We start from the raw sequence: 13,370 nt of genomic DNA on the forward strand, positions 1-13,370 counted from the left end.
ACGTATGGTACGATAGGAGTACCGTCACTAGTGACTTCCCCCTCCCAATGCTCTCGGATTAAGTATAGGGGACCCCGTACCCTCCTTTCGAATAATAATTCAAAGGGAGAGAACCCCGTGGACTCCTGAGGTACCTCCCCAGTAGGCGAAAAGCAAATGGGGTAGAAACCGCTCCCAGTTCTTCTGGGTATCTATGAACGTGTGGAGCATCTGTTTCAGTGTTCACAGAGCCCATTAGACGGGGGGTGATAAGCGGAATTTAAAATGGGTTTCACCCCACATGCTCTCCACAATTGGTGGGTAATCTCGGCCGTAAATTGGGTGCCCCGGTCCGAAATAATCTCCTGGGGAAATCCCATGCGGGAGAAGATTTTGATGAGGGCATCCGCCACGGTCTCGGCATGAATATTATCCAGAGCCACCGCCTCGGGATATCGGGTGGCATAATCCACGACTGTGAGGATATACCTTTCCCTGAGGGGCTAGGTTTGGCTAGGGGGCCAATGAGGTCCACCGCCACTCGACTTAAAGGCTCCTCTATTATGGGGAGGGAGTGTAGCTTCACCTTATATCGGTCTCCTCTTTTCCCTACTCGTTGGCAGGTGTCACGCGTCTGGCAATACTGCCTAATATCTTTGGTGATCCCTGGCCAAAAGAAATTCTGAGATAGGCGGTGCTTTGTCCGACTAACTCCTAGGTGGCCTGACAGCGAAATATCGTGGACAACCCGTAGCAGTTCTCGTCTATACCTCTGAGGTACTATTAACTGCTGAACGGACAGGGGAATAGATACGGCCACTATCTTCTCAGTACACCTGTACAGTAACCCCTTGTTCCAACCATACCTCTCTCCTTCCAACCCCGCCTGATTCTGGTCTACCTTATCCCTATATACTTGCAATGAGGGGTCAGTGGCCACTTTGCTAGTGGAGGGGCCCAAGAGACAATAGGGGGGTGATTGCTTATCTGAGCCTCAGAGTGATCAGCCGGTGCGTTGGTGCGGGCCTGTTGTCGGGTAACCATGGGCAGTGCTGCTTGTGGGGAGAGGCGGGGTGCAAAAGCTGAAGTCAGCTCCCCCAAGTCATTGCCCAAAATAACGTCCACTGGCAAATTTTGCATCAGGCCCACTTCTACATTCCCTAACCCCGCTCCCCAATCCAAGTTTACCCTTGCTGTGGGAATCTTGTAAATGGCTCCCCCGGCCACCCGGACTGCTACACAGCCTCCGGTGAGTTGATTGGTGGAGACTAAATGTTGCCGAAGCAAGGTTATGGTGGCTCCAGAGTCACACAGCCCTTGGACACGTCGGCCCTCCATATAGACTGCCTGGCGGTGGCTTTGTAGGTTGTCCGAAGCGGCCTGTACTGGGTTTACCTCATGTAAGATGCCCAAGGGTTCCTCGTGGAAGACTGCAGGTTGGGTCTGTAGTCAGGGCTCGTTCTGGTAGCAGTGCACAGCTGCTCGGTTGTTTGACAGGTTGTTCTGGTTGTTCCAGGTGGATCAATTCTTGTTCCTGGGACAGTCTCTCTGAATGTGCCCTTGTTGGTTACAAAAATGGCAACGGATAGCTGATCGAGTCTGGTATCGGGGAGGGGGTGTGCGTTTTCCCCCTCCAGGACGGGGTAGCAGAGGTGTGGGGGCTGCAGTGGGGGTCGGGGCGACCCCAATACTAGAGTTGCTGTGTTCGTTGAGCTCTCCGGGCGTCTTGGTATTCATCGGCCAAGGTCGCTGCAGTATGTACCGTGCACGGTTTCCGATCTCTCAGCCAGTTTTGCAATTCGGTGGACACCCCTTGGAAGAATTGCTCCATCAACAGAAGTTGTAAAAGGTCTTCCAACTGGGTGACTTGGGCTGCCTGCAACCAGCCTTTAGCGGCCCTGGTTAGCCGATGTGCCCACTCAGTGTGGGTATCTTTCTCCAGCTTCTTCAGTTCTCGGAACCGCTGTCGGTATGCCTCCGGGGTAATAGCATACCTAGTCAGGATGGCCCTGCTGTCCTCATCTGGCATGGTGCGGTAGGCTTCAGCGTCCCGCCCGCATAACTTGCCAGCCAGTAGGGGAACTTGGTCAGCTGTACTAATATTATGCAGTTGACATAATCGCTCACAGTCCTGTAGGTACCCATCGATATCCTGAGTCGGTATGATCCTTGAAGGCGTGGTAGGGAATCTTAGCTTTCCCGGTACCAGCGCTGGAGGGTACTGGTAGTCCCTCTCTGGGTCTTGGGGTGGTTTGTCAGGTCACCATTAAGTACTCCTGTATGTCTGCTGATGTCCGTGTCAGGAGCTCCTCTGAATGGGGTAGCGGAAAAAAAGCCAACCGGGTCCGAATCTCTTTTTGGAATTCGGTTTCGTTGTTCGCCATGGGTACAGTTGTACCTGCTACCCGGTCTCCCTCCATGAGTTCTGCAATCAACCTTGCTTTGGTTTTATTGCTGGCAATAATTCCTCTCGCCTCCAGTAATTCCTTCAATGCAGTTCGCTTTAGTCTGGTATAATATTTCCCCATTCACTGTCCGTTCATATACATCCACATGTCCTCGAACTCTGGTTTCATACAAAACAAAGAGGGACTTTTTACGACTTGCTGTGCAGGTTTGAATCCCGTCGCTTGCCACCAATTGTAGCAGAGAGGCAATAGGATCTGCAGCAGGAAGTTTAAACAGTAACATACAGTTTAACATACATTTTAACCATTAGCCTAAATAACAATTCATGCATAGTTCATAAGTGGCGAGGTTTGCCACAATTACTGTATAATAGGACTATAGGATGTTTAATTCCAACCCCTATTATGTGTAAGTGCAGATATCTACATATGCTAGCTCATTATCCTGCAAAGTAATGAAAGGTGGTTTTCATTCATGCGAGACAAATCGCAGTGCTTGCTCTGTCGGATGGTCTGCAGTAGTACTCCTCTGCGAAGATACATGAGCTCTTCTACACATGGAGAATGCAACCAACAAGCGCTCTAATTTAGCTAATGATCGTCTAGGATTAGAAACTCTTTCCCATGTATCTGCCATCTGGATAGTTCAGAGAGGGACTCATTACAAATCCAGAACAATAAGCGGTACAAGTGGTAGGTTTGTTGGATGTCCATACGAGAGCAATCTCTCAGGAATATAGATGACCAAGTGTAGATGAAAGCACACTAAGTGCTGTGTAACAGGGACCTGCCTTGGGGTATAGCGAAAGCCTTTATCTTAAATAGCCCCGAGTACTGATGTCAGCAGTAAATCCTTTAATACTGGGCTTATGTGGTGCGTCTTCTATAGGAGGGTTCTCATATGGATGAAATCTTCAGGTGACCATATCTGAGAAATAATGTTGGAAAGCAGCTATCTATGCGTCTGCCTGGAAGTCCTCCCGTTTATAGTGCCTTTTTAATATATAAACTCCAGCAGAGACATTACATTCCCAGTAGGGGTGGGAAAGATATGTGCTAAAAATTGTATTTCTCTTGTAAGGTGTATCCAGTCCACGGATCATCCATTACTTGTGGGATATTCTCATTCCCAACAGGAAGTTGCAAGAGGACACCCACAGCAGAGCTGTAATATAGCTCCTCCCCTAACTGTCATACCCAGTCATTCTCTTGCAACTCTCAACAAGCTAGGATGTTGTAGAAGAGAGTGGTTAAATATAGTTAATTTTCTTCAATCAAAAGTTTGTTATTTTTAAATAGTACCGGAGTTGTGCTATTTTATCACAGGCAGTAAATAGAAGAAGAATCTGCCTGAGGTTTCTATGATCTTAGCAGGTTGTAACTAAGATCCATTGCTATTCTCACATATGTCTGAGGGGATTACACAGATGAGGTAACTTCAGCGAGAGAATGGCGTGCAGTTTATTCTGCTATCAGGTATGTGCAGTTATAATTTTTTCTAGAGATGGAAAACACTAGAAAATGCTGCTGATACCGGATTAATGTAAGTTAAGCCTGAATACAGTGATTTAATAACGACTGGTATCATGCTTACTCCCAGGGGTAATACCCTTATGATATTGCAATATAAAACGTTTGCTGGCATGTTTAATCGTTTTTATATATGCATTGGTGATAACATTTTATTGGGGCCTAGTTTTTTTCCACATGGCTGGCTTACATTTTGACTAGAAACAGTTTTACTGAGGCTTTCCACTGTTATAGTATAAAAGTTACAGTTGGTGCAGTTAAAATTACAAACTGTGACATCCAGCTTCCCTCAGGAGTCCCCTGTATGCTATAGGACATCTCTAAAGGGCTCAAAGGCTTTCCAAAGTCGTTTATTGGGGAAGGTAGGACCACAGCTTGCTGTGGCAGTTGGTTGACTGTAAAAAAAAAAAAAAAAAAAAAAAAAAAAAAAAGTCTATTTCGTTTTTTTTTATCCGTTTTTTGAACTAAGGGGTTAATCATCCATTTGCAAGTGGATGCAATGCTCTGCTAGCCTATTACATACACTGTAAAAATTTCGTTTGATTTACTGCATTTTTTCACTGTTTTTCAAATTCTGACAATTTGTTTCTCTTAAAGGCACAGTACCGTTTTTTATATTTGCTTGTTAACTTGATTTAAAGTGTTTTCAAAGCTTGCTAGTCTCATTGCTAGTCTGTATAAACATGTCTGACATAGAAGAAACTCCTTGTTCATTATGTTTAAAAGCCATGGTGGAACCCCCTCTTAGAATGTGTACCAAATGTACTGATTTCATTTTATGCAATAAAGATCATATTCTGTTTTTAAAAAAATTATCACCAGAGGAATCTGACGAGGGGAAAGTTATGCCGACTAACTTTCCCCACGTGTCAGACCCTTTGACTCCCGCCCAAGGGACTCACGCTCAAATGGCGCCAAGTACATCTAGGGCGCCCATAGCGTTTACTTTACAAGACATGGCGGCAGTCATGGATAATACACTGTCAGCGGTATTAGCCAGACTACCTGAACTTAGAGGTTAGCTAGATAGCTCTGGGGTGAGACAAAATGCAGAGCATACTGACGCTTTAAGAACCATGTCTGATACTGCCTCACAATATGCAGAAGCTGAGGAAGGAGAGCTTCAGTCAGTGGGTGATGTTAATCACTCAGGAAAGATACCTGATTCTAATATTTCTACATTTAAATTTAAGCTTGAACACCTCCGCGTGTTACTTAGGGAGGTTTTAGCTGCTCTGAATGACTGTGATACCATTGCAGTGCCAGAGAAAATTTGTAGACTGGATAAATGCTTTGCAGTGCCGGTGTGTACTGATGTTTTTCCAATACCTAAAAGGTTTACAGAAATTATTAATAAGGAATGGGATAGACCAGGTGTGCCGTTCTCTTCCCCTCCTATTTTTAGAAAAATGTTTCCAATAGACTCCACCACACGGGACTTATGGCAGACAGTTCCTAAGGTGGAGGGAGCAGTTTCTACTCTAGCAAAGCATACTACTATCCCTGTCGAGGACAGTTGTGCTTTTTTAGAGCCAATGGATAAAAAATTAGAGGTTACCTTAAGAAAATATTTATTCAACAAGGTTTTATCCTACATCCCATTGCATGCATTGCCCCTGTCACTGCTGCTGCTGCGTACTGGTTTGAGTCTCTGGAAGAGGCTTTACAGGTAGAGACTCCATTGGATGACATACTTGGCAAACTTAGAGCACTTAAGCTAGCCAATTATTTTATTTCTGATGCCATTGTTCATTTGAATAAACTAACGGCTAAGAATTCTGGTTTTGCTATACAGGCGCGCAGAGCGCTATGGCTTAAATCATGGTCAGCTGACGTGACTTTAAAATCTAAGCTACTTAACATTCCCTTCAAGGGGCAGACCCTATTCGGGCCTGGTTTGAAGGAGATTATTGCTGATATCACGGGAGGAAAAGGTTGTGCCCTTCCTCAGGACAGGTCCAAATCTAGGGCCAAACAGTCTAATTTTCGTGCCTTTCGAAACTTCAAGGCAGGTGCGGCATCAACTTCCTCTAATAATAAACAAGAGGGAACTTTTGCTCAATCCAAGACGGTCTGGAGACCAAACCAGACCTGGAAAAAAGGTAAGCAGGTCAAAAAGCCTGCTGCTGCCTCTAAGACAGCATGAAGGAACGACCCCCTATCCAGTAACGGATCTAGTAGGGGGCAGACTTTCACTCTTCGCCCAGGCGTGGGCAAGAGATGTTCAGGATCCCTGGGCAGGGATATCTTCTGGACTTCAAAGCTTCCCCCCCCAAAAGGGAGATTTCACCTTTCACAATTATCTGCAAACCAGATAAAGAGTGAGGCATTCTTACACTGTGTACGAGACCTCCTAGTTATGGGAGTGATCCATCCAGTTCCAAAGGAGGAACAGGGTTTTTACTCAAATCTGTTTGTGGTTCCCAAAAAAGAGGGAACCTTCAGACCGATTTTGGATCTAAAGATCTTAAACAAATTCCTCAAAGTTCCGTCGTTCAAGATGGAAACTATTCGTACCATCCTACCACTGATCCAGGAGGGTCAATATATGACTACAGTGGATCTAAAGGATGCTTATCTTCACATTCCGATACACAAAGATCATCATCGGTTTTTCAGGTTTGCCTTTTAAGACAGGCATTACCAGTTGTAGCTCTTCCCTTTGGATTAGCTACAGCCCCAAGAATCTTTACAAAGGTTCTAGGGTCGCTTTTGGCGGTCCTAAGGCCGCGGGGCATAGCAGTAGCCCCTTATTTAGACGACATCCTGATACAGGCGTCAAACTTCCAAATTGTCAAGTCTCATACGGACGTAGTACTGGCATTTCTGAGGTCGCATGGGTGGAAAGTGAACGAGGAAAAGTGTTCTCTATCCCCACTCACAAGAGTTTCCTTTCTAGGGACTCTGATAGATTCTGTAAAAATGAAAATTTACCTTGACGGAGTCCAGGTTATCAAAGCTTCTAAATTCCTGTCGGGTTCTTCATTCCATTCCGCGCCCTTTGGTGGCTCAGTGTATGGAAGTAATCGGCTTAATGGTAGCGGCAATGGACATAGTGCCGTTTGCACGCTTACATCTATGACCACTGCAACTATGCAGGCTCAGTCAGTGGAGCGGGGATTACACAGATTTGGCCCCTCAACTGAATCTGGACCAAGAGACAAGGGATCCTCTTCCCTGGTGGCTATCTCGGGTCCATCTGTCCAAAGGTATGACCTTCGCAGGCCAGATTGGACTATTGTAACAACAAATGCCAGCCTTCTAGGTTGGGGTGCAGTCTGGAACTCCCTGAAGGCTCAGGGATCGTGGACTCAGGAGGAGTCTCTCCTTCCAATAAATATTCTGGAACTAAGAGCGATATTCAAGGCTCTTCAGGTTTGGCCTCAGTTAGCAACTCTGAGGTACATCAGATTTCAGTCGGTCAACATCACGACGGTTCCAACCATCGAGGGGGAACAAGAAGTTCCCTAGAGATGTTAGAAGTTTCAAAAATAATTCACTGGGCAGAGATTCACTCTTGCCACCTATCAGCTATCCATATCCCAGGTGTAGAGCACTGGGAGGCGGATTTTCTAAGTCGTCAGACTTTTCATCCGGGAGAGTTGGAACTCCATCCGGAGGTATTTGCACAACTGATTCTCCGTTGGGGCAAACCAGAACTGGATCTCATGGCGTCTCGCCAGAACGCCAAGCTTCCGTGTTACGGATCCAGGTCCAGGGATCCCAAGGCGACACTGATACTCTAGCAGCGCCCTGGTCTTTCAACCTGGCTTATGTGTTTCCACCGTTTCCTCTGCTCCCTCGACTGATTGCCAAGATCAAGCAGGAGAGAGCATCGGTGATTCTGATAGAATCTAGTGGACATGTCATCCTTTCCACCATGGTCTCTGCCTCTGAGACAGGACCTTCTACTTCAGGGTCCTTTCAACCATCCAAATCTAATTTCTCTGAGGCTGACTGCCTGGAGATTGAATGCTTGATTTTATCAAAGCGTGGCTTCTCCGAGTCAGTTATTGATACCTTAATACAGGCACGAAAGCCTGTCACCAGGAAAATTTACCATAAGGTATGGCGTAGATATCTTTATTGGTGTAAATCCAAGGGTTACTCATGGAGTAAGGTCAGGATTCCTAGGATTTTATCTTTTCTCCAAGAAGGTTTGGAAAAAGGATTGTCAGCTAGTTTCTTAAAGGGACAGATTTTTGCTCTGTGTATTCTTTTGCACTAGCGTCTGGCAGATGTTCCAGACGTTCAGGCATTTTGTCAGGCTTTAGTTTGAATCAAGCCTGTGTTTAAACCTGTTGCTCCACCATGGAGCTTAAACTTGGTTATTAAGGTTCTTCCAGGAGTTCCGTTTGAACCTCTTCATTCCATAGATATCAAACTTTTATCTTGGAAAGTTTTTTTTTTTTTTTTTTGGTAGCTATTTCCTCGGCTCGTAGAGTCTCTGAGCTATCTGCCTTACAATGTGATTCTCCTTATCTGATTTTTCATACGGATAAGGTAGTCCTGCGTACCAAACCTGGGTTCTTACCTAAGGTGGTATCTAATAAGAATATCAATCAAGAGATTGTGGTTCCATCCTTGTGTTACACAATCTGGACGTGGTCTGTGCTTTAAAGTTTTACTTACAAGCTACTAAAGATTTTCGTCAAACATCTGCTTTGTTTGTTGTCTACTCTGGACAGAGGAGAGGTCAAAAGGCTTTGGCAACCTCTTTTTCTTTTTGGCTAAGAAGCTTAATCCGCTTAGCCTATGAGACTGCTGGACAGCAGCCTCCTGAAAGGATTACAGCTCATTCCACTAGAGCTGTGGCTTCCACTTGGGCCTTTAAAAATGAGGCTTCTGTTGAACAGATTTGCAAGGCGGCGACTTGGTCTTCGCTTCATACTTTTTCAAAATTTTACAAATTTGATACTTTTGCTTCTTCGGAGGCTATATTTGGGAGAGAGGTTTTACAGGCAGTGGTTCCTTCCATTTAAGTTCCTGCCTTGTCCCTCCCTTCATCCGTGTACTTTAGCTTTGGTATTGGTATCCCACAAGTAATGGATGATCCGTGGACTGGATACACCTTACAAGAGAAAACACAATTTATGCTTACCTGATAAATTTATTTCTCTTGTGGTGTATCCAGTCCACGGAGCTATATTACAGCTCTGCTGTGGGTGTCCTCTTGCAACTTCCTTTTGGGAATGAGAATATCCCACAAGTAATGGATGATCCGTGGACTGGATACACCACAAGATAAATACATTTATCAGATAAGCATAAATTGTGTTTTTTATTTGTTTATTCACAGAGAGATAAGATAAGGAAGCTTTTTAGTTTATTTATATTGAGTGATAATAATATATCTGATATCGCTGCAAGCTCAGTCAATTTTAATTTGGCTGTGGTTTCAGAATAAAAACGGCTATTTGATATAGAAAAATAAACAGTTTATACTCTTCAGCTGGTATAACAAGTCGTTGGAAACATATGAAAGGAACAGTAAAGTCATAATTAGGCATTCATGATTCAGAAAGAACATACCATTGTTAACAACTATTCAATGTACTTCTGTTATTTTATTTTCTTCCTTGTTATCCTTGGTTGAAGGGTGTGTATATATGTATATATGTATATATGTGTATATATATATATATATATATATATATATATATATATATGTGTGTGTGTGTATATATATATATATATATATATATATATATATATATATATATATATATATATATATATATATATATATATATATATATATATATATATATATATATATATAATTTAGTGTGTGTGTGTATATATATATATTGTCATTGGCTAGTTAGCAACAAGTAGTGCATTGCTGCTCCTTCAACAAATGATACCAAGTGAATGAAGCAAATTTGGTAAACTGGAAAGTTGTTTAAAATTGTATGTTCTGCCTAAATCATGAGAAAAAGTTTGGGTTTCATGTCCCTTTAAGGGGAAACTAATGTTGCAGTTCCTTTTAATGTTCCTTTTAATTCATTTGTACTCACTTTTTAAAATTCTTCCAATGGTGCAAGAAAATGTATTTTTTAAAGTGTCCGTATTATAATATCTGTGTGACCCTGGATGTAAGCAGTGCGCCTCATAGACTTCACTAGACATGAAACACTGCTGCCATTTTGTTTGTCATGTTCCGTATAAACCCTTGCAGCCGCTTCCTCTTGCAGGTGGGAAGGATTGTACAGTGCCCAGACGCTATTACAGAAATGCTTAATAATCTAGAGTTGCTGAAACAAATTATCTTAAGCATTGGAGGGGACAAGATATCTGTAGCCAAAGAGGTGAGTGCTGAGGATTTAACGTTGTATCCAGTTTCCTTACAAACAAAACATATTTGTTATTTTATTGGCTTTCTTTTGTTTTCAGGCAGTGACGTCTCTTTCAAATGTAGCCCGGACAGTAACTGGTTTAGAAGTGCTTTTCTGTAGCAATTTATTAACCAACTTAAAAAATGTCATGACCGTTAGTGACGCCGTACGCTATAGAGTGTATGAGGTAAGGAAGAGCGTCATTTTAATATGTAGTTTAGCATGCTGGCAAAAATCAAATAAAAATAATATAGCATTGACTGGATGTGAAGATTTGATAGAATGTGCGGATGTGCTTAAAGGGACAGTCAACACCAGAATTTTTGTTGTTTAAAAAAAAAAAAGATAATCCCTTTATTACCCATTCCCCAGCTTTGTATAACCAACACTGTTATAGAAATGCACTTTTTACCTCTGTAATTACCTTGTATCTAAGCCTCTGTAGACTGCCCCCTTATTTCAGTTCTTTTGACAGACTTGCATTTTAGCCAATCAGTGCTCACTCCAGGGTAACTTCACATGCATGAGCTCAATGTTATCACACATGAACTAATGCCCTCTAGTGGTCAAAATGCATTCAGATTAGAGGCAGTCTTCAAGGTCTTAGAAATTAGCATATGAACCTCCTAGAATTGACTTTCAACTAAGAATACCAAGAGAACAAAGCAAAATTGGTGATAAAAGTAAATTGGAAAGTTGTTTAAAATTACATGCCTTATTTAAATCATGAAAGTTTATTTTTGGACTTGACTTTCCCTTTTAAAGAGACGTTAAACAATATAGCTATTTATCTAGTAATATACATACATACAAACAGTTTATATGTACAATTTAGTGCTGTATATTGCAAACGATCTGCATACCGAATAAGGACTAGATTACAAGTGGCTAGCTATTTAGCGCTCGTGTATTAACTTCGCTAGAAGTAAGCTTTGTGCCTGCATATTATAAATTGAAAGTAAAAACTTTTTGCGTAAGCACTCACCTGGCAAGCGCTTTAATTGCTTAAATATTGCAAACTCGTTAACATATTCTCCCATAGACATCCAAGCAGAGCGAAAAGTTGGAAAAAAGACATCCATACTAGCGCGCAAACCTGATCGGCTTAACCAAGTGTTCTAAACCAACATGAGATATTAATGTTTCACATTCCATAATATTATATGTGTGTGTGTGTGTATGTATGTATATGTGTGTATATATACCCCAATATCGTATTGAGGGAGGTGGACAAAGGAGGTGCCGTAGTCTTGCAAGATTACACAGACTATAGAAAAGAGGTGATGCGACAGGTGGAGGACAAAGACACCTACAGTACCCTTAGGGGCGATCCTACTAAAAAGTTCAAGAGCCTACTAAATGATCTAATCCAGCAACTACATAGCCACAATCTAATTAACAAAGGCACAAGTGAATACATGACAACAACATTCCCTAGGATACCGGTACTTTATATGCTACCTAAGGTACACAAGAGTCTCACGGATCCACCAGGGAGACCAATCGTATCCGCGATTGGTTCCCTACTCCAACCGGTATCAACATATATTGATCATAAACTCAAACCAATGGTCCGGAACATACCTTCTTTCCTACTTGACTCAGCTGCTATGGTCAGACTACTACTTGAGTTACCCCCATTGACTGAAGAAGTCCTGCTGGTCACACTAGATGTGACCAGCTTATACACTGTCATACCACATCAAGAGGGAATAGCAGCTACTAGGAGACAACTGGCCAGATACCCCTATATCGGCCCCCCAGCAGAAGCTGTCTGCGAGATGTTGAGAATGTGTCTGGAACTCAACTACTTTCGTTTTGAGTGCACCTTCTACTTACAAATAACTGTGACGGAAATGGGGTCAAATATGGCCCCATCATATGCCAACCTGTTTATGGCCGAATTAGAGAATGGTGGCACAGAATTATTCCATGACCCTAGGATACATCTATTCAAAAGGTATATAGATTACCTGTTTATGCTATGGAAGGGCACTGAAGAACAACTCTTACAGTGGTTTGAAGAACTGAACGGAGTCCACCCTATTGTGAAATTCAAAATCACATACAATAAAGAATCAGTAGACTTCTTGGACATAATCATCCGACAGGGGGAAACCCTGATCACCACCCTCTACAGCAAACCTACGGATAAGAATTCGATTCTATGTGCCTCAAGCTGCCACCCTCCTAACCTGAAGAAAGCTCTTCCCTTTTCCCAATTTAAAAGAGAGACTAGGAACAACACCAACAAAGAACGTGGGGACACACAAATGGCTGAAATGGAGAAAAAATTCATACAGAGGGGTTACCACAGTAGGATCTTAAAAAGCAATAGAGAAGCAATAATGAGAGATACCCAATGAGAATTACTTTATGATACTAAAAGTAGAGAAAAAGAAAACAAGCTGACATTTACCACAACCTACACGATAGGAAAAGAAGGCATTGCAGATACTCTGCGCAACAATTAGAACCTACTCACTACAGGCAGGGATCTACCTTTTATGTTGCCACCCAGGATTGGATATCGCAGGGCTTACTCACTCGGAGATCAGCTCATCAAAACGGATCCCATAAACTGCTACAACTGCGGAACCTGGCTGAAAACAATACCGGGTTGTTTCCGCTGTTTGGGGTGTACTACATGTGGTGGACTCACCACAGGAAATCACTTTAGCCATCCATACTTAACAAAGAAATACAAGATTCGACATAGAGTGACCTGCACCACAAAATTCATAGTTTACCTTCTCCACTGCGTTTGCTGAAAATTTTATGTGGGCAAAACAGTGGATGACCTTCAAACTAGAATGGCCAACCACTGTTCAGCCATACGGGCAGCCCTGGATAAGGGAACTTCTGGTCAGCCTGTTGCCAGACATTTTGTTGAAGCAGGACATGAGATCAGTAATCTTAAGTACATTATCATTGACCACATCCTTCCCCCCACCAGAGGTGGTGAAAAGGGCTAAAAGCCTCTTGAAAAGGGAGGCGAGGTGGATTTTTGATTTGGGAACGATGACCTCTAGGGGTCTTAACGTACACCTGGACTGGCGTTGCTGCCTATAGTGTCCCTACTCTGGTATTGATACTACATGAATCACTAATGCAA

General features: G+C 42.9%; 1 protein-coding gene across 1 annotated transcript in view; it reads left to right on the forward strand.

The window, feature by feature from the left end:
• Nucleotides 1-13,370, forward strand: part of PSMD5 (proteasome 26S subunit, non-ATPase 5) — a 95,345-nt gene that overhangs the window by 15,622 nt on the left and 66,353 nt on the right. The window contains exons 3-4 of the mRNA XM_053696233.1: nt 10,115-10,228; nt 10,314-10,442. Coding sequence (XP_053552208.1) covers nt 10,115-10,228; nt 10,314-10,442 — 243 coding nt within the window. The remainder of the gene's footprint in view (nt 1-10,114; nt 10,229-10,313; nt 10,443-13,370) is intronic.

The sequence above is a fragment of the Bombina bombina genome, chromosome 12 (assembly GCF_027579735.1).
Source record: "Bombina bombina isolate aBomBom1 chromosome 12, aBomBom1.pri, whole genome shotgun sequence".
In the NCBI taxonomy this organism is placed as follows: domain Eukaryota; kingdom Metazoa; phylum Chordata; class Amphibia; order Anura; family Bombinatoridae; genus Bombina; species Bombina bombina.